At 47.0% G+C, this 22153-nt stretch overlaps 1 protein-coding gene across 4 annotated transcripts in view; it reads right to left on the bottom strand.

Moving 5' to 3' along the window:
* Positions 1–14918, bottom strand: part of IRS1 (insulin receptor substrate 1) — a 78983-nt gene extending 64065 nt beyond the window's left edge. For 3 of the 4 annotated variants that reach the window (XM_033426452.2, XM_033426447.2, XM_033426441.2), the window contains exon 1: positions 9781–13698. In XM_033426452.2, coding sequence (XP_033282343.1) covers positions 9802–13545 — 3744 coding nt within the window. In that variant the 5' untranslated portion in view covers positions 13546–13698 and the 3' untranslated portion in view covers positions 9781–9801. Of the gene's footprint in view, positions 1–9780 lie in introns of all 4 variants that reach the window. The other variant, XM_004262635.3, reaches the window with a different exon arrangement.
* Positions 14919–22153: the final 7235 nt, after the last annotated feature.

A 22153-nucleotide genomic window follows, 5' to 3' on the forward strand; every position in this document is an offset into this window, starting at 1 on the left:
GTCATCCAGCAAGAGGCATTAATTCATTTGAACTCTCAAAACTATGAGACCCTAGTGTCCAGAAAGTCTTCACAAAGATCCTTCACCTTTATACTTAATCCTACTACACTATATTAAGAACTAGTTATTCATTCAGTCTTGGGGTGGGGGGCTAAGGGGGTTGGGTGCCGAATACTTGAGTAATACCGTGAAAATCTGAAAATTTAGACACCTTCTCCTTCTCCATCAATTAGCACAAACACCTCAATGTTAGAAAAGGTGACCATTTCTTAACTAATGCTTTTCCTCCTTTGGGGGTTATGTACTTCTTTTAACCTGAGTATTCAAAAGAGGCATGGAAAATAAAGAGTACTTTTCTTTTTCCCTTTAACAAAAACAAAGCAGCGAGTCTATTGTAAGAGGTATATTGTCTGCTGTGATCCTTTCGTGGAGAAATGTGGGGTCTGCGTGTGTTCTTCCACGGAAGACTGAGCTGTTGGGCATTTACCCAACTTTCTATTACTAAGCTTCAAATTTTATGAGCAGCTCATCTCTGGAAAGATAAACAAAAAACGAGCATTGGTGGTGGCTTCTGAGAAGAGAAGCTGGGGAACTGGAGTGGGAGGAAGGCTTAATTTTCACTCTATACCTTTAAAAAAAATGTTTAAACCACTTGAAACTTACAGCACATGCATGCATTGCCTATACCAAAATATTAACGAAAAGAATAGTGTGAATAGATACAGCAAACTATCATAAAACTTGGTGGTCTTTAAAAAAATGCTTTTTAATGTTTCTGGAAGAAACTACTATAAGCTTAAAAACACGTATGACTGCACACCATCAAAACAAATAGAGAGAGAGAGAGAGAGAGAGAGAGAGAGAGAGAAAGCTTAAAAAAGAGAAGTGGCAATATCTCAAAGATTATACTTCCCGCCAGAAGCAAGCACAGGAACCAGAGGTCAGAGGCTTAGAGGTTTTCACTACTAAAAATAAAAACCACCTACCCAAAGGGGGAGAAAAAGTCCTTGAATAATAGAGCTTCTAAGACCAAAAGAAAAGATTTTACAATTTCTTTTGCAGCCCTCATCTTCACCCCTTGTTTCCTAACACTGACCAACCCGTGACAAGTACTCACAAAACTCCTGCACGTTTAACACCTGGACCCCTCTCCTGGCTGCTTCACTTAGACCAAAGATATCTTTTTCTTGCTTCTTGTAAATATTATGTTTGCTAGCAGAATGGCCGAAAATGCACCATTCTCCCAAAGGAGAGTTTCAACAGCCTTATAAACTATTTAAGTATGCTTGTGCTGTGGTGAGGCAGGAAGCCATGGTTAGATAGCTGCAAAACTTTAAGACAGATGGGCACTTTAGCCCTGTAAGTATAGGAAAAATGCAGATTTTCACGGACTGCACCTTCTGAATCTCAATTTTCCCCCCCAAGTAAGCTGCGCCATAAGAAACTTGGTAACTACTTGGATGAATCCTCCTCGCTCCCATTTTTGTCCCCGTTTCCATGTCTTCATCCCCATCCTCTTAACAAAACACGTGTTATTTGGAATACCACAGGCGCTCAATGGTGTTTATTGAGGCAAAGTGGGGGAGGGGAATCATAGTTTAGGGCCTGTCTGGCCAAAGGCAGATCAGTTATTTTGGGGTTGGGAGGTGGGTGGCCTCCATTATTGTAATAATGGAGCTGGAAAGTTCTTCTGATTATTCCCACAATCCCTAAAATTCAAGGCTAAGTATGATTATGTTTCATATCCCATAGAGCCCTTTTAATAATCTTTAAAAGAACAGGGAGATCATCATTGGAGAATATTGAATAGTAGTTAAATACATAGTAATTACTGAATATTTCAGAGACCTTCAACTGCTCTATTTTTAGCAAATGTCTTTTTTTTTTTAATTTTGCCTGTCTCATTTAGATCATAACCTTCCTAAAAGAATCACGACTTTCTGTGTAAAATATAACTTGTTTGCCACACTAGATATATATGAAGGAAAACAACACCAAAAGAATGCCTCTTTGATCATTTCAACAAACATAACACAACTATCAATTTCTCAAGATTAACTGATACCGTTCAGTACCATGACCTAAATATGTCAGGGAGGATCAGAGAACTCACATCAAAGTATTTTTTGGTCAACAGAAAAAAAGGGGGGAAGGGAAGTTTATCAACATCTTTTTTCTTTACTACAACTTGGGTTATACTGGCATCTTCTTCAGCCCGACCAATTAGCAACCAGTGTATATGGGTTTGGCTCCAACAGGGCCAGGGGTGATGGTGGACAGTGTGACACAGACCGGAAAACAGCAACAACAAACACAGGGAATGGCAAAGGAAGACAATGCAGGCAACACAGCTTAATAAAATATTCAAGGTAGGGTAACAAAACCACAAAAATCTCCTCCCTGCTTGAAGATAAACACAATTAAAATGATAGTCTGACCCACGTATTTAATTCCACTGCTATCATTCATGAAAATGCAGAAAGGGGGCTGAAAAAGAAAAGCAGCCTTTTCAACATAAACACATCATTTGTAAAAGCTCTGTTATTCAAAGATCACTGACTCATTGAAGAAGCACAAATAACATTTATCCAACCAAATCTGTTTTAACAAATAGATTATAGTAGAGCCTGCAGCAAGATTATTAAAACGGAAAACTTTCCTCTTCCCATAGATGACAGTACCTTATATTTATCTGATCTATCTTCCACCTATTCCTATAAATTAAGACTGGGAGGGCTTCCCTGGTGGCGCAGTGGTTGAGAGTCCGCCTACCGATGCAGGGGACACGGGTTCGTGCCCCGGTCCGGGAAGATCCCACATGCCGCGGAGCAGCTGGGCCCGTGAGCCACGGCCGCTGAGCCTGCGCGTCCGGAGCCTGTGCTCCGCAACGGGAGAGGCCACGACAGAGAGAGGCCCGCGTACCGCAAAAAAAAAAAAAAAAAAAAAAAAAAAGAATGGGAGAAAATACTACCATTTCTATACTGGCAGATAAGAATAGAACCAAAAAGATTATATTTACTAGTCTATCATTTTAAAAAGCTTTACAACAACTCTTTTTGAAACATTTCACAATAGTTTGAAATGAGTATACAATTATACCATACCAACATCAAAATTTAATTCTGTTAAGTTAAAATTCAATGTGATTACAACTTCTGAGCCTGTTTCAATAACATTTTTAAAAGAACTTTTAAAGTTTGCCATATAGCTATGGACTCACAAGGTAATGAAATAATAAGTCAATTACATAATTATAAATGTGGTAGAGTATCTATTATTTTAAACACAAGAAAAGTATTAGGGGACTTCCCTGGTGGCGCAGTGGTTAAGAATCCACCTGCCAATGCAGGGGAAACAGGTTCGATCCCTAGTCCGGGAAGATCCCACACGCCACAGAGCGGCTAAGCCCGTGCACCACAACTACTGAGCCTGAGCTCTAGAGCCCACAAGCCACAACTACTGAAGTCCGCGTGCCTAGAGCCCGTGCTCCGCAACAAGAGAAGCCACTGCAATGAGAAGCCCACGCACCGCAACGAAGAGTAGCCCCCGCTCGCCACAACTAGAGAAAGCCCATGCACAGCAAGGAAGACCCAACGCAGCCAAAAAAAAAAAAAAGTATTAGTATGAAAAAAAGTTACAGAATCTTTAGTGTGAAACTGACTTCAAACTAATCCACAAGAAGCTATTTTCCTTGAATACAATTTCCAGCAACTCCGTAACATGAGGAAATAATTGAGGAAATGGATTTCTTTAAAACAAAGCAAAACAAAACCTTAAAATTGTGAAATGTTCCATTATACTAAAACTACCAACCCACCAAAATAAAAGGAACCATTCATATACTGTACAGCTAAGAAATATATATGATTATAGCAGGAGGATTGGAAAAGCATTAGGTCAATGAAGTTTTGATTGAAAAAGTCAATAAACTATTCTAATGATTTATGAAATACACATGGAGGTGCCCAAAGGGTAGGAACCCCTGAATACATTGGCAACTGGACAGTCAGGATTACACTGGGTCAGCAAAGCACTGTACAGCTCAAATGACCAATCAAAAATCCTGAAGCACAAAGTCGGACAACAATGATTTCTGCCAGCAAGAACTTTTTCACACATCTAACAGAGAAAAATAAAACTAAACAAAAAACTGTGCACAAATTCCTATAGTTCCCAATTGCCCTCTCAGATTTCCTCTCCATTCACTCAAGTGGATACCTCACTGAAGGATTCTGATGGAACAAATGAGAAACATTGTCCATAAACAGACCACCAGCGCAAGAAGGGGTGATTTCCGACATAATAAACAGAATAATGTCATAGACATGGATTGGTTAAAGCCTGACCTATACTGTCAGGTGGGGAGGGATGCTTCCAACAGCTGACCTTAGGGAGGAGGGAGAGGAACCAAATCCAGTCTAGAGAAGGTTCCAAAAATTTAGACTGGTGTAGTCAGGAAGGTTTGTCTTAAGGTCTGTTAAAACCTGAAAATGCCCCCTCCAAACAAGAAAGGTTAAAAATCAGTCCTGAATCAAACCATAAAGAGTGATCCAGGAGTTAGAACAGGACAGAACAGTATATTCTAATGCACTTCATTACAACCCCATCAATAGCTTCTTCAGAAAGAATCCTCATTACAACTGACCCATTAAAGAATATCAGTCATTTTCTCCAAAATATCCCTACGCTTAGAGCTGCAAAGGAAGTTAGAATAATTTAGAACAAAATTCTCCAGTTACTGGTGAGGAAATATGTACAGAGAAATTAAGTGACTTTCTCAAGGTCGCTCAGCTTAGTGAAGGGCACAGGCTGTGCTACAACCCAAGATCTCTGGCTCCCAGAAGCTGTTTTTTCCATTGTATCATTCAAGATAGCATTAAACTACTTTCCCGGAATTCTGATAAACAAAGAAAAGAAAAAAAAAAAAGGAGGAGGGAGGGAAGTATGCCCTTTTGGATTCCAAGTCTCTTACTCTTAAGACAATCTTGGAGATACTGTGTTTATCTGGGGGGCAATCAGATAAATGACTCCAATATATGGTATTTTTTATGGATTTATTTTTAACACAAAAAGCTAACCAAACAATGGCAGAAATTAAGAGGATTGTTAGATGCTCAAAGTTTTCTGGAACAGCAGAGAAGCTCACTCCCACCTGCTCAGAAGCAGTATTGGGGCACAGAATTACTCAGGGGCATAGAATTACTTCCTTACATTTTCACCTGCGATGTTTCAAAATGCTGCCTTTGGGGCTTATGATTCAGTGATTGCAACAGGGATTGCTGGCTGGTGAGAAATGCTTATTTGAGAGGGATGGGGAGAAGAAAATACTTCCATGGTATTTCTCTTTGTTATTTCCCCTCTTTATTGTACAAACGACAAATCTGAACAAATTTCCGATCTCATCTGGTACTACATTTCACACAATTTTGGTTATGTGAGGGAGCACAACACAAATCTAGCAAGCTTTCAAAATCAGTGCGCCCAGCCTGCCCTGATGAGCTGTCACTAGGGCTGTCACTGGTCAAAAGACAAACCTGTTTTTGAGAAGCATTACCTCCAAGCTCAGTAAGGAACCCTACCCAAGCCCTTGTAACGAATTTCTAGATTCTCACGATTTGCAAGCAAGCTACATCAGACGTTTTCATTTCTCAGTGAGCTCCCATGGGCCGAGGATGGTCAGTTTTTGTTGATCTTATCTAGCTTGGTGCTTTGCAAACTGCAAGCACTCAATAAAGGGTTGACCCTAACGTAATTTCAAGCCAAATGAGTTTTCCGAATGATCCCCACACGGTGCCAGCCACAGCATTTGTATTTCCTACTCCGTTTTTTTCTCTCCTCCCTCCCAATAGTAAGAGAAGTAAATGTAAAAATCTTGAGCCAACCCAATCAATCCTACAACCACGTGCTGTAGAGCTCCCTCCTGCTTGCAGATTTCAAGACAGGAAGGTGAGGGAACAGGAACGTGGCGTAGTAGTAAACCGTAGTAAAGAGAGGAGGGAGACAAAATGGGGCACGTCACATGGTCACGGCCTGGATTTTTCTCAATTAAATATAAGAGGAAGCGTGTGTTTCCGGCCTCTGTCAGTGGGCTGGTTGGACTTTCTCATTCTTAGGATTCTGGTCTAGATGGACAAGAATAAGGCCGAGTGCATAACATCCTCTGGGAGGGGGGTGGAGGGGGCGTGTACTTGCCTCAGTTCTGTGGGCTCCAGAGGGAGGGGGTGGAGGGAGAGGGGTGGGCTACGGAGGCCCGGCCCGCCACCACCCCGGGACTCCGGACCAAGGCCCCCAATCAACCCTCGCCCGAGGCCCCTCCCCACCCCTGCTGCGGCTCGGCCTACGTTCGCGCTGATTGGCTCCGGCGGGGCCAATCAGAGCCCGGCTGCCCCGCCCGCTCAGGGCCAGACTCTGTACTGCTCTGCAGGGGCCGCGGCTCGCCCGCCACCACCGTCAGCCACCACCACCTCACACCACACCACGCGCCGGGGAAGGGACCCGGCCGCCCCCGCGCCCCCAGGCGACCGGAGGAGGGCGGGGCTGGAGTCTTCTTAGGGTGGCCTCAGCCACGCTGCAGATCTCCCGACCCCAGGCCAAAGGGGGCTTGCAGGAGGCAGGGGGAGCCAAGCCCCAAATAAATAGGGAGGAATGCAGGAAGCAGAGGTGACCGAGGAAACGGGAAAGTGCCAGAGCCCAGAGGGTGTGCGCCAGACAAAAAGGCCACACAGCGAGGGGACAGGAGGGAGGGAGAGGGAAGGAGAGATGGGAGGTAGCCGTGGAGGTAGGCATCCTGGAAATCACAACTAGGAAATGCAGTGAAAGGAAGAAAAATGGCCCATTTTGTTTTTCAAGGGCACGTAACAAAATGACCAAAAAAAAAAAAAGGAACCTTAAAGCAATGGCTGGAGTCTGTGTCTTTGCCAAAGCCTGCTCTATCTGCCCCGCTGCAGTTACAAAACTAACACACAAATTGCGGTAAATGCTGGTTGAAGGTAGATGGGCTGCTATGCCCTTTCTGCCCTCCCTTTTGGGCTCTCAATGTACTCTCTGCGGAGAGTAGGCCACAAGTACTGCGAAATTATGAAATGGAGCCAAAAAGAAAATAAAACACAATGGCAGGAACATGAAATAAGAGGTGGGAAACGAGCATAGGAGAGGGGGCTAAAACAATCCAGCAGGTCAGAACCCAGAGGAGACACGGATGGCCAAGAGAGAGAAAAGAAACAGAAAAGGTGGTCAGACAGAAGGTGAATCAAGGGCAACCAGCAGTCCTGGGCACCTGCACTAAATACCTCAGAAATGTTCCAGTGAAAAATATTCAACAAGAAGAGCTGTTTAAAATGAGAGGTTAGGAGAAAGAGCACACATCTCTGAGCCCCTCATTCCTTTCCTATTTCAGGTTTTACTTGAGAAACAGGAAAGATAGGCAAAGATAGCAATTGCTGAGGAAGTTAGGAAAACAAGGTTTTCACAAACTAACACACTCATTCCCAGGCAAAGTGGTTTGCCACAGACAGGTTTGATTTCTTTTTGTTTCAGATGATAGTTGCCTATCGCATCACATCTTTAAACTCAACAGGGCAAAGGCAGACAAGCAGAATTCAGGATGTAAATGTGCCAAGTAGCATTTGGTACCTCACTTAAAACACACACACACACACACACACACACACACACACACGCTCATCTCTCTCCATTTACATCTTACAAATACATATTTTAAAATTTTTATTGCATGGTGCTATCAAAGCATGGTCTATTGCTACTCCAGGATTATTAAGGATATGCTTATATGGTTGTTCCAGAATATTATATTTTCCCTCAGAAAGCTAAGAATAGAAGATTGTTTTGTTTTGGTTGGTTCATTTTTAGTGTATCCTCCATATGAGGAGGATTTTATTTTAAAGCCCTTTTGAAAAACAAAAACTTTATTTGGTCATCAATTTCCTTCAGAACAAAATATTATTTATTCTACTGTCTTAAAAAACAAAACAAAACCCGTTCAAATTAAGAAAACAGGTGAGGAAAACTTATTGTTTGTTAGCCTCATCTTTCATCTCCTTTAAAAGCAAAATCTTAGTTCTGCTGGGTTTTTTTCCCTTCAAATTCTCATTCCTTTATAAATGAAACACTTTGCAACACAAACAGTAAAGTGGTAGAGATTCACATTTCCAAAAACATCATTTGAAATAACCAAAATTTTTACTGTTGAGGTAAACAATTAAATCTCTCTTCTAGAGAACGAATCATGAAAATAAATCTTGAATACTAATCAAATAAATACTTTGTGTAATATATCACCTAAAATCTTAGTTTGAATATCTGTATACCTGTACCTTGTTCTACAAAACAGAAAATGATATGGGTCAAATATTAGAAACTGTTAGAATCAAGGAGACTGTGACCACATAATGAAAAAATACCTATCACTAGGAACCCAATACACACATGAATTTCTTATGAATGGACACACATTAAGAAGAAAAAATGCTTTTAAAAGCTCATTCGGTGAAGCATATATAAAAAGACTATCACAAGATAATCGGTTTGTCAGAATAAAGTGTTTGCAAATGCTGGAAATTTCTACATTGCCAACTCATCTCATTATTTGCAAACTATACTCCTCTCCTCCTCCCACAATCATGACCACCAGAAAACAGTCTCAACAGAACCAAGGGCAGGCTAATTTCCTATTACAAATGTTTCTCGTTTTCAATACAGCCTTAGCCACAGACCACCTGAAGCCAACTTTCAACATTTACTGAGGCATCTACTCTTGAACTTAAAAGGCAAACAATAAATATCCTATAAACGAAGAGTACAAGGGTTAGCCCTTACATTCAGTGCAGATGAAAACCAGACTCTTCCATTTCCCTGACTTAATATTCCTTCTTTTCAATGTAAAAATGTTAAGTAATTTTACAGAAGATGTACAGTAGCCCCAATATGACCTGTGTGGTGTCTCTGTGCGGGCCTTTGCAAGGAAAGACAATTGTAAGGCACACAAGCTGAGATGAATTTTCGTAACTCTTAACTCAGTAATGGGTCCCAGACGCACGCAGACTTCACTGTATAAAAGCAGCCGTGCCTGTGAGGTTGTGGGTCGGTGTGTGAGTAATATTTCATAAATCTTCATGCAGGAAGGAACAAAAAAAAATGTCGCCAATAATTATGTTCTAAAGAGAGTCACAGACAGGTATTTCTTTAAATACGTAAGCCTAAGCAAGCTCTTACTTCTGAATCTTTTTAGGGCAACAGGAATACAAATTGATGCTTCCCACTGCTATTTATGTTGCCTTGTTATTGTGAAATCACACAACCAAAGTACACAGAGCAACTTGATAAAATCACCCTTAAGAGTTCTGAGAAATTACCTTTACATGAAGGGCTTAGCCCCTGTATTAATAAATATTTTTATAGAACTGTCCCTTCCAGAGACTGACCTAATTGTATAGTCAAAAGAAAAGTTCGATAAAGAGATCAAGGTTCTTATCTATGAACTTCACAAACCTCAGAACTGGTACGGTAGGATATATGTCTCGGAAATACCAAAGTACTTCACTTGGGAACCTCAAAGGAAGAAGCCCTCCTGTGGCTGCTTCTACAGATTTATCGGGCCATCAGCCAGGTGTCATCTCCTGTGCCCTGACCCCTCCCTCCTAGGAGTGCACTCCCTAGAGAAGCCGTAGGGAGGAGAGAGAAGGCGCGGGGGCAGGGGAACAGAATTCGAGCGCAAGGTTAAAAGCAATTTTGTCTTCTGACTTTTGTCACCATGAAACGCACCTGCTGTGATGTCCAGTTGAGCTACTGGAGGTCCTCTGGCGGCTTCTGGAAACTGATGCTGGCATAGGCGCTTAAATCCTCGCTGGAGCGGCTGGTGGAGCCGCTCTCGCTGCGTCCCAGAGGCTGATGAGGGGGCGGGGGAGGAGAAGGCTGCGGCTGAGCGGGGCGCTCTTGAGGGCTCTGGTTGAAGTCCTTGACCAAATCCAGGTCTATGTAGTTAAGCCCATTCTCCAAACCCCCGGCGGCCCCGCACACTTGGGCCAGCTCCTTGGGGGCTCCCCCGAGCTCCCCAGGCCGCAGCCACACGTTCTCAAAGGAAGCAGAGCTGTGGCGTTTCACGTCCTCCGTGCTGCTGCTGCCACCACCGCCGCCCCCGGCTGCAGCCCCCGCTCCGAAGGGCACCGTGTTGCCTGCCCGCGTGGCACTGGGCGTCGAGGAGAAGGTCTCGGAGCTGTGCCGCCTCCTGCACCCTTGCGGGTCGGCACGGATCACTTTGGCACTCTGGTTGCGGTTGGGACTGAGGTTCACCCGCGTGAAGGCACTCGAGCCCCCGGGTCCCTGCGGGCCTCCCAGCAGGGAAGAGCGGGCCGCCAGCTCCTCTGCTCCTTGAGGCGCGGCGGGGGAAGCAGAGGCCTTCGAGGATGAGGAGGGCGTGGCCGCGGCGGCCCCAGGCAGGCTGGCCTCCTCCACGAGGCCACCGCCGCCGGTCCGCATGTCCGCATAGCTGATAGGGGCGACTGGCGAGGTGTCCACGTAGCTCTGCCGGGGACAGCCCATCTGCATGGTCATGTAGTCACCCCGGCTACTGGGCACTGCCCTGGTGGGCCTGCACACGCTAGCAGCTCCAGGGGGTGCCGGGCCCATGCTGCCCGGCTGGACCCCAGCGCTCTCCCGCCAGGCGGCCCTCCGGCCCGGCCCCAGGTCCATGTTCATGTACTCTTCCGCGCCCGTCTCCTCCTCTCTGGGAGCCGGCTGGAGCTGGGATGGACACCGGACAGAAGGCGAGCTGTGGGAAGCCCCGGGGCCTGATAAGTAGCCCGGCTGATCGCTCCCAAATTCAATATTCACATATTCCCCTGGGCTCTTGGGCTCCGGAGGGGGCAGCAGGGGCGGCGGCGGCTGCGGCTGGGGCTGCGGCTGCTCTCGGGCCCGGGGTAAGGTGCTGGCCTTGGGATCCCCCAGGGACAGCCTCGTGGGCCGGGCCAGGCGGCTGTTGGTCTGGGCAGCTGTGTCCACCTTTCGAGGCAGATGGGGCTGCAGGACCTGATGGTGGAGATGCGGGAGGCCGGGCTCGGGCCTAGCCGCGCAGTATCCCCCGCCCAGGCTGTCGCTGCTGGTGGACGAGGAGGAATCTTCCGCCGCCGCAGCATAGAGAAGTCGACCCGAGCTGGAGGAAAGGCGGAGGTGCTGGTGCCGGGCGCCCTCCTCCAGCTCCCCGGGGCGCTGGGTGTGCTTAAAGGACCTTGGCAATGAGTAGTAGGAGAGGACTGTCTTGTGCTGGGGGTCCTCAGGCCCACAGTAGCAGTCGGAAGGGCTGCTGGTGTTGGAGTCCCCCACTGGCGACATGTTCATGTAGTCACCCGTACAAGACAACAGCTTGCCGCTACTGCTCTCCACAGGGAGTTTGGGGTGTGGCAGGGCGTGAGAGTGGTGGCCCCCTACCCCATTCGTCCAGAGCTTGCCATAGCTGCTCCCAGAAGGGGCGGCACCGCTGCTGCCGCCGCTGCTGGGCCCGCCTCCAATGTCAGGAGAGCAGCTGCCGCTTGGGGACATCATCATGTAGCCATTGGGGTCCACTCTCTGGGGATGGCGTCTGATGGGGTTGATGATCTGCTGAGGGGCAGACACGCTCTTGGGGCTCATGGGCATGTAGTCCCCACTGCCCTTTCGGCTCCCGGGCACTGGGGCCACCCCTGGGGACATGGGCATGTAGCCATCATCGGTGTGGAGGTTGGAGGTGTCTGGGCGGTGGTGGCCCACACGCCGCTCCAAGGGGTGCATTTCCAGACCCTCCTCTGGGTAGGAGTGGGTGGGCACGAAGGCGGAGTGCCGGTAGCTGGGCACTCGGCCTCCACTGCCACCTCCTGGTGGGTAGGCAGGCATCATCTCGGTATATTCCTCAATGGAGGCCACAGAGGACTGGGATGGGGTCTTCTGGTGGGAAATGGTAGGTGACGTGCCAGCAGAGTGAGTCCGCTTTCGGAACCGATTGTCCAGATCTGCAGCACTGGCTGCTTCATCCCCTGTCAGGGCTGGGCTCGTGCCCAAGCCGGCTGCCGGGATGTAGCGGGGACCGTTGCCACTCCGAGGCAAAATGTAGTGACCATTGGGGGCCGTGAGGGTGGAGGCCCCCTTGCCTCCCATGCAGATGTAGTTGCTCAGCTCCTCCTCACCGCGGGCCGGCGGGGTGTGGCCCAGGGAATCCGGGGTGACACTGCGGAAGGAACTTCGGAAGTCGCAGGGACTGGAGCCATACTCATCAGAGGAGATGAAACCGCCATCACTGGGGGAACCGGACACGGAAGCACTAGACCGCCGTGGGAAGAGACAGTCCGAGGTGGAGCCGTGGCCACTGGTGCTACTGGACGATAGGCTGACCGGGCTGGTGGCGGAAGGCGAGCAGCGAGAAGAAGGCATGGGGATGGAGCGGCTGTGGTTGAGAGGAGGGTGCAGCCGGGAACTGCCGCGATGCCGGTGGGCATGGGTCCTGTTGGTGCTGGGACTCACAGGACTGCCGTCCACAGAGGCAGGGCGAGACATGGTGCCTTCGCCATCACTAGAGGCGCGGACCCGGAAGGAGCCCTGCTTCCCGCCCACCAAGCTGGCCGGGGAGGTGGCAGTGATGCTCTCTGTGCGCGAGCGGCGGGTCAGCCCCACCTGGCTGGGTGGAGGGTTGTTGAGGTGATGCCTGCGCAGGGGGACACTGATGGGGTTGGAGCAGTTGGAGGAGGACTGGCTCTTGCTTCGAGGGCGGAACTCATCGCTCATGGCCCGCATGGCTTCCAGGATCGTCTCGTGCATGTTCTGGGCCACCACAGAGTCATCCACCTGCATCCAGAACTCCCCGGGTCCCGTCACTGCGGAACGGCCCACTTCGATGAAGAAGAAGTTCTCTGAGTGGCCACAGCGCCTGATGTTCATCAGCTGCAGCACCACCGCGGCAGCCTCCGAGTTCAGCTTCACGAAGCTGATGGTCTTGCTGGTCAGGCAGAGGCGGTAGATACCAATCAGGTTCTTTGTCTGACCCAGGCCCTTGGGTTTCAGGATCACCTGCCAGACTTCCTTGAAGGCGGGTCCTGGGGGCACGTCCCCGTAGCTCAAGTCCTCCCCAGCCTCGCCAAGGCCGGAGCTGCCACTGCAGCTGCCCCCGCCGCCTCCCGCCCCGGGAGCCGCGGCCCCGTCGTGGTGGCCCTTGGCACGGTTGTGCAGCTGCAGGAGGGCCTGGTACCAGCTGTCCTGCTCGGCCTCGCTGTCCGCCGCGATGGCAAAGTGCTCGTCCCGGGTATAGAGGGCCACCAGGTGCTTGTTCTTGGAGTCGGCCCGCTTGTTGATGTTGAAGCAGCTCTCGAGGGGGATCGAGCGTTTGGGGGCGCTCGACTTGTGCCGCCACTTCTTCTCGTTCTCGTAGTACTCGAGGCGCGCCGGGCCCCCAGCCTCGCTGGCCGCCCGCAGCACGAAGAATCGCTTGTGCATGCTCTTGGGCTTGCGCAGGTAGCCCACCTTGCGCACGTCGGAGAAGCCGTCGGTCTCGGGAGGGCTCGCCATGCTGCCGCCGCCGCCGCCGCCGCCGCCACCGCGCGGAGGGAGGCGCCGAAAAACAACCGGGCGGGGGGCGGAGGCTCCTCGCCGCGGCCCCGCACATGCAAACAGGGCTGGAGGCGGCAGAAACCCTGACTCCGAAATCCACGCCGCCCTCCGCGCCGGGGAGGGGCAGTAGAGGAGGACGCAGCAGCTGCGCCAAGGCGATAGCCCCGACCGGAGTTTACTGGCGTTTCATGCCCTGCGGGGAGGTTGCGCGTCCGGCGCGAGTGCAGCCCGGATACCCCGAGAGCCAAGTCTCCTCTCAGCCGCCGCGGCCGGGAAGAAGCATCTCTCGCCGCCGGGGCCAGAGTCCGGCTCAGGCAGGCGGCGGCCGGGGGTCCTGGCGTTGCCCCTCCAGACGCGCGCGCCTTCCCTCTTGAGTTCCCCTCTGGAAGTAACGATTCCCGAGGCAAATTAAATATCCTTGGGCAGGGGGAGGCGAGCTGCCAAGTCCCAACGTTGCACGGGGTTCTCCCTCCTCCTCCTCCTTCGCCTCTTCCTCCGCCTCCTCCCACCCGCCCCCCCCAACCGTCCCCGCCGCCACCAGCCGCCCAAATACCAGCTCAATCGCAGAGACCGCGGCGCTGCGGCCGTTGCTGCTGCTGCTGCTGCCGCCGCCCGCGGACGCGTCCTCTGCAGCCCCCGTTCGGGCCCATCTCGGCAGGCGGAGAAAGTGGCTTTTCCACGCGAAACGCTACTAGGCAGCCTGGGGAGCTGGGGACGCGCCAGAGGGACAGGCTCATCCCTGCCCCTCGCTCCAGTCGGCAGGGGAGGAGAGGGGGGAGAACTAGGGCGGGAGACGAAACGGGGGGAGGTTGGGGAAGGAGTCGGGGAAGACGTCTCTTCCCCGGGAGGCGCTGCCGCTGCAGTTACTTCTCCCCTCCTCCCTCCTCCTCGGAGAGTTGCCGAGAGACCCAACCAAAACAAGCGGCGGCGTCTGGCTCTGCGCGCCGGCCCCCTCCGACCGCGCCGCCGTCTCACTCGGAGGAGAAAAACACGTGACGGAGCCTCTGCGCTCCGCAGCCTGGCCGCCGCCGCCGCCGCCGCCGCCGCCGGCGGGAGGCTCCCGCCCGGGTCTCTACATTCCCGGCCGAGCCCGCCCCGCGCCCGCCCCTCTCCGCCCCGCGGCCGTGCCGCAGCAGCGCCCGCGCCCGGCCTCTGCGCAGCGCTCGGGCAGCGCCCCTACGCGGTCGCCCGCCCTGGCGCAGAGCCTTCCTCCTCGCGCGCCACCCAGGGCGCTCCCGGCCCGCAGGAATCCCCGCCGCGGGCGCGGGCGGGAGTGTTTGGGTGGCTACCGGAAAGCACGAGGGGAGTCTGGGAAAACGCGGGGGGGGGGGGCGAACTCAGGAAGACGCAGGAGCGAGGGTGGGGGGCGACGGGGGGGGGCACTGCGGCTTCAGAGCCCAGGGTAGGAGGCCCCGGGGAGGAGGGGGCGCGAGAGCTGGGCTGGATCTTACCTAACAGGTAAGATCAACCCCTCCGGAAGGAGGTTTCTAGTCAAGGCTTTTTCTCCCTGGAAATATAAAGGCTGGATTTCAGTTTCAGGGTGATAGGCCATGGTGAGATTTGTATTTCGTGTGAGGTTTTCTAAAGGACTTCTGGGCCAGCCTTCCACCTTGGAATCCCCGCATTTGCTGCAATGAAGTACCACGAAAAAGCAGAGGGACGCCCAAGGGCAGTGATTGGGGGGGTTATGGTCACTCCAAAACAAGAAGAGGGATCCCTGGGAAACGTCGTATGTCTGGCGCGGTGGGGTTAGCTGCTGAGGAACTGAGGGAGAAAATGTCAATATCACTGCTTCTCCCCCCCCCCCACCCCGCCCCATCCTAGAGAGAGGGCGGGGATTCACACCTTGGGATGAAGGCTTGGGGAGAAAATGAGACTCCCGGCCCTTATCATATTCTGAAATCTATTTGTGATTTTAAAAAGATGTTAGGGACCTACAGAGGGTTCATAAGGCCAGAACTCTACTGTGTAAATATTGGCTGAAGTGTTTGTTTCACACACAGCTTCTGAACCACCCCATACAATTTTTACCCTTGACCACAAGGATAATCGGGAGAAAACAGGATGGTGCCAGCTCAACTGTACAGGAAAAGGCTCCACTTCATGAGTAGAACAGGTCAGCAACTTGGGTCTACTTGCAGAGGCGCTTACACTGTTAGCTTGCTGTCTCAGTGTCACCACAAGCAAATGCTCCCCAAAGTTTTTGTTTGTTTGTTAAACTGACCTGTAAACAAGCAGTTTGTCCCCTGCTGGTCCAGGTGGCATTAAGTACCCTTAATAAAATGACACTTGTCACTCTTTTTAACGCTATCTTATTTTCCCACCCCATTGCTGGCCCGTTTTGGGGTCGCCAGCTCTCAAGCACTGCAAGACGCTCGCCGGGAAACGCAGCAGTGGAGGCGCCGGGCATGCTCAGTGACGGTACCCGCTGGGAAGCAGAGGAGCGCGCCTGGGCCTAATACCGGGCTGAAGGGCGGGGGGAGTTTCTTGGGGAAGCCTGCTGATTGGTGGGGCTGCCTGTCTTTCAAGCCTTGCATTGCAGGAGGGAGGTGGGGAGAGAGGGTGAGGGTACCAAGGTAGGTTGCAAAGCGTAGTTAAAAAAGAAGAACAACCAAAGGCGCCATTCAGCAGCGTGTGATACGTGAATTGGGGGAGCCGGTATCTGCAAGGCGGCTACTCCCCACCGAAGCCTGGGAGCTTCTCATTTCTTCCCTCACCTTCTTATTCCGTGCCATCGTGCAGCCTCATCTCAACCTGGTTAATCTATAATTTGTGTACTCGCTGTTGAATTGAAAGCCCGCCCTTCTCCACTTCTGACAGCTTGGTGATGTGGGCACACGTGCCCACTACAGCAAAGCTATAAATAGCAGATATAATCTGGTAACAAGGCGGCAATAACAGTGACCGGGGTTCTGGGGGAATAGCGTGCTTCACGGGGAGCAGAGGAGGGAGATGTGAAGCAGGGAAGTCTGAAGTTAGTAGTAAAGTAATTGTGGGGTTTTACCCTTGGAGAGGAAAAAAAAAAGGTAGAAGTGTTGTTTACTAGTAACAATGTAATCTAAGGCCAAGGGGCTTTTTAGAGGTTGGATGTTTAGCGCGGGGCGGGGGTGGAGAATATTTCAAATTTTGTAGGAAAAACAATCCCAATCCATTTACTTTTGAAATGATCCCCCCCAAAAAAATAAGCTAAATAAAAGAAATACACCTATATGGAAAACAAAATACTCTTTTCTAGAAGAAAGAGTCGTCTGGAAGATCAACTTAATTTGCAACTATTCTAGAATAATCTTCACAGAAAGGTTAGAATTGTGATCATATAAAACGAATTGTTATTATAAAAGCTTTAAAAAAAATCTCAGCGGGAAAGGATTTCTGCATTAAAAACACTTCAGTGGCTAATATATTCATTAGAAATCATGAAATAAGCCATATTGCTGTGACATTTTGTTCCAAACCGATGGATTTCACGTGGTAGATAATCACTGATCATTGGATGTTCTTGTCCTTTCTTCCTACTTGCTGATGTTTTACTACCAACGTTAAAGGTGGTGAATATTTAATTATAATTATACTACAGTAATTTCATATTTTCTCTACTGTTTTATTAATGGGTTGAGATAACTCTGGAAATCTGGTTCATATACAGAATAGAAAGAGACGCTTTTGTGGAAACTAACTGAAGTAACTTGGAGCAGGTACACGTATTACCTTGCCACCGTATGCTAAATTAGTCTTGAGGTGTACTGTAATGAAATATGCTGTATGAAAAATTCACTCCCAACTGAAAATTCACAGAAACCAAAAAAGCAATCTTACCAAATATATTGCTCAACGCTGCCATCTATAGGACAGTTAGAGATGATTTACGTAACAGGCTAAAGAGCGTTTTAAAACTACAAGAGCTGAAATAATAATACATCAAAACACTGGGACAGCTATGTTAATGTTGACAAATGCAGTGATGATTCCAGGAGTTAAAACTTTACATGCCATGGGTGCACTATGGGGCAATATGTCTACAATTAGCTTTAAAATGGAAATATCCGTCTGTGTGTGACACTCTCAGGGACATCATACAAACTTTATAAATTATTACATTATTTCCCTAAAGTGATCTCTAGCTATAAATTTATTTTAGTTATGAATTAATCTGTTATAAATTAAACATTTTATATATGCTCAACATAGAGAAGTATAAGTTACTGGCATAAATAACAGAAATGAGAATTGAGTTGGCTGAAGGGACAACCAACCATTTGAAAATTAGAAAGTATTTCTTATATCAAAGTACATGTTTTACTTAAGTTAAATAGGTCAAAACTGGAGGAGCTGTTTAAATATTTTCAACTCTAGAATTAATTTTGACAATTTAGAATGATGCTTGAAGGAAAATCAAAACTTGTAGATTTTCTCACTTTAGTGGTTTTTTAAAATTTTAAGAGAGCTCTCAATAGTAAGCAATATTTGAATGGCTACTCTGCAAGGCAGTATGAAAAGTATAAAAAGCAGCAGCTTCTTACACCTTTTGTAGGGTAATAAGAGAGAAAATAAAGATAATTGATAACTAAAGTCATGTGTGTGTTAAATGTCAAATAAGTGGTATTTACTTAGAGCAGGTGGATGTAGGTGAAATAACCAAAGAAATCTTCCGGAGGAAAGGAGCCTTAAGCTTGAACTTGAAGAGTGGATATAACTCGTAAGCAACTGGCAATTTTTTCCCAGCCAGGCGTTTTGGAGCACCTCCTTGGGTTAGACATTAGGCTAGCCACTGAAGATATAAATATCTCAGACATTATCCTGCCCACAGGAAGCTTACAGTGAAGATGAGAGATGAATACAATTACAAGGTACTGGGATCTCAGAGCACTGTGATCTCAGATACCATAAAAACCAACTGCCTTCTGATTTAAAAGTCATCAATCACAGACACAATCTGGGACCCTCCAGATGTCTCTCTACTTAATAACCTTATTTTCTCTTGTAATTAAACTCTTTCGTCCTTTTGGATTGAAAATGTGAAGTAGTGAAATTAAAATAGTGAGCTGAAAAGTCACATTTAGCTGGAGAGTCTGCTAGATCAATGCATCTCAAACCTAAGGATCTTGTTAAAATGCAGGTTCTGATTTAGAAGGTCTAGGGCAGGCTGAGGTCTGCGTTTTTATCACGCTCCAGGGGACGCTGATTCTTCTGGGTGGGTGGGTGTGGGCACCACCCTTTCAGTAGCACAGTTGTAGGTGACTGATGATTAGTTTAAAGGCACAGTAATATGGTGCTGTGAAAGGCAAGGGGCATACTTACATTTTAGGATTGTACACATACCAAGAACTACAGCAATAAAAACTCTACTTAACTGAGACATTATGGCATTGAGGTTTCTCGCTTTTCAATCACAAGTATTAAATTTTTTGACAAGTGTGAAGAGTTATTCTCTCTCAAACATTTGTGTTAGTGTTTTCCAAAGTGTGATGAAAAATGCAGAGTTCTGGCTATATCTAAATCCTACTGAACCAGGATCTCTCAGAGAACGCTGGACCCCCCACCAAATGCATTCTAAGAAGTATTACAAGAGAATGTTATTTACGCTAAAATTTAAGAATCACTGGTTTAGGCACACAGGAAAATTAATACCTTGGGAACAGGATTTCAGAAAGACACTAATACTTTCAAAAGACAATTTCAAAACAGTTGTTGGTTTTGGTTAAATAAAGCATGAAATAAACAGATGGATAAGGTTGAAGGACAGGGAGAAGGTGAAAACTCTATGCCACTATTTAATTTTTCCATTCCAGAAATTTTACTGATTGGTGACTTTTTTAGATTAGTCCCTAATAACTGACACTTATCTAAGAGACTTGCTTTTACTTTTTAAAAATTTTCTTGATTTCTTTAATTATTATATTTTCATTTTCTTTTGCATTCTTTGATGAGGATTGGGGGTTTGTCAGTCAAGTTAACTGAGACATTACTGCATTGAGGTTTCTCTCGTTTCAATCACAAGTGTCAAATTTTTCTGACAGGTGTGAAGAGTTATTCCCTCTCAAATATTTGTGTTAGTGTTTTCAGTGGTGATCTGCCTGCTCCCCTAGGTGACCTTGCTTATTATGCATGTGGACATTTGCATAGATGACAATACTTCCCACAAATTTGCTTACTGTCTTTCAGTTTGGCCAAGGTTAATTGTGGTTTCTTTGATAGTAACACAATTGACAAAACAAAAATATTTTCTTTCTCCCTAACAGCTTCTTCAATTTCTCTACTCCCTAATTCCCCTCCTATCTCATTTCAGCTGACTCTAAAAGGGAGCACTCTTCAGGACCACCAACGGGTGGTTCAGGACCACGGAGAGCGTGAGAAAGGGGCACTTCCGAAATATTCTAGTCATGCAGGTGGGAGAAAAGATGACCCTGGAATTGTTGCTGCACAACCTTCACTTAAAGAATAGCAGTGGAATTCTGATTCTCTGATATTTGGGAGGAATTATTTTTCAGAACATTAAAATGTTCCATCAGTGTTTTCCAAACTTCTTTATCGAATTCTATCTAACGACAGATGAGAAGACACCAAAAGTAGGCAGAGCTAGAAGCTGCCAGTGCAAAACGTCTTTTGAAGTTTCAAGTTTATGATGTGCTACCTTTTATGTAAATTTTCACATTTTTTCAGTTATGAGACCCACCCGTCTACCATAGAAGAGAATGGAAATCATTCAGAGATAAATGAAGTTGGAAACGGATAATCAGAGGAGTGTGTGAGGGCTCCAGTCCTAGGTTTCTAGAACTGCCCTGGGAACTTGCAGCTCATCTTTCAGTTCTGTGAACTACCTAGAATCCTTTCAGTAGTTTTCCTCCCCTCTACTTTTAATTTTACTTAAGCTAGTTTCATTTGAGTTTTGTTACTTGCAACTAAGTGTGTCCTACTAATGCAGATAGGTAGGATTTAGATAGACAAATGCGAAGAAAGGTAATCCTAAGCTAGCAGCAAAACAAGATCACAGACAAGGAGGCAGGAGTGTCACTTGGGGTTTTCTGGGACAATGACAAAATTGGCTTAAGAAAATTGGAGTGGTTTATAAGGAATAGATTTAAATAACTTCTCTGTACTACAACTGAGTAGGAATATAAATTCTTTCAGCCTCCTCAGAAGGCAGTTGAACAAGAGCTATAAAAATTTCAAATGCATATGCCATTTGACCCAGTAATTCCACATTTTATGGAAATCATCATACGAGATTCATTGAAATTTACTTTGTAATAGAAAATGACTGAAAGCAACATACATGTCCATCAATAGAGAACTTATTAAATAAGTTATTTCATATTTGTTGAAATCCTGCATGGTCATTAAAAATAATTTAGGAAACTTATTTGTGTCACTGTGGAACAATCCTTACAGGAAAAAAAAGGCAAAGTCCAAAACTGTATTAAAAGTGCTATCATTTATGTTTTTTTAAAAAAGCACAAGTATATTTTTAAATACATAGAAAAAAATCTAGAAGGGCAAATAAGAAATCTTAGCAATGGTTTTCTCTGGGAAAGGGATTCTTTTTTCCCATATTCTGTTACAGTGCTTGTTTGTTTTTTCAACTACATTCCTGTACTACTACTTGAATTAAACTACTATAATTAATAAACTTAATAAACTACAAGTACAGAACAATAAACTACAATAAACTACAAGTACAGAACAATAAACTACAATACAATAAACTACAATAAACTTAATAAACTACAAGTACAGAACAATGAAACCTTTAATGATGTGTAATAGTTATCACTTGCTTAGGAATTTCTATGTAGCCATTGTTTTAAACCCTTTTATATATTGGGTTGGCCAAAAAGTTTGTTCGGTTTTAAGTAAAAATAAAAGACATTTTTCATTTTCACGAAGAACTTTACTGAACGATGTATTCACTAACCGAACGAACTTTCTGGCTAACCCAGTATTTTCTCGTTCAGTCCTCACAGCAACCCTGAGAAAGATGTTACCCTCAAATTGCAATTGAGGCTGCTGCAAATAAGGCTCAAAGAGTCAATTCCCAACTCTGACTCCAAAGCTTCTGTCTTTAACCATTCCACCCTTTTGACCCCAAGAGTTGCTCCTGACTTCGCTGTGATACCACCAAGGACAGATTTCTGTGGATAAAAACTAAATTTCCTTGCAGACAGTCAATGACATCCAATAAGGATTCTCTTCATAATGGCTAACAAACCAAAACAAACTTGTCCTTCTGTACCAGGTGCTTAGATTTGGCACAGCGGCTTCCTTAAACTGACAGTTAAGGTACACATCACCTTGTCAATTTCATCAGCAAGCAATGAATAATAATAGTTTCTCCAGCAGGGAGAGCCATTAAATTGTTTAATCAGGATAACGACAAAGTTGGCCTTTTATGCTGGATAAATCAGTCTTGGAGTTTTCGAGGATGGATTTAGAAGAGAGAAGGTTGGAGGCAGAGAGGTAATCGACATGGAAATTCACTGGGCATCTACCCAGAATTCACCTTCCATCTTTTCCCCAGAGCACCCTGATACCCTGTGGATTAATTCATAGAAGGTGACTAATTTAGGCC

The sequence above is a fragment of the Orcinus orca genome, chromosome 7, assembly GCF_937001465.1.
Source record: "Orcinus orca chromosome 7, mOrcOrc1.1, whole genome shotgun sequence".
Classification (NCBI taxonomy): domain Eukaryota; kingdom Metazoa; phylum Chordata; class Mammalia; order Artiodactyla; family Delphinidae; genus Orcinus; species Orcinus orca.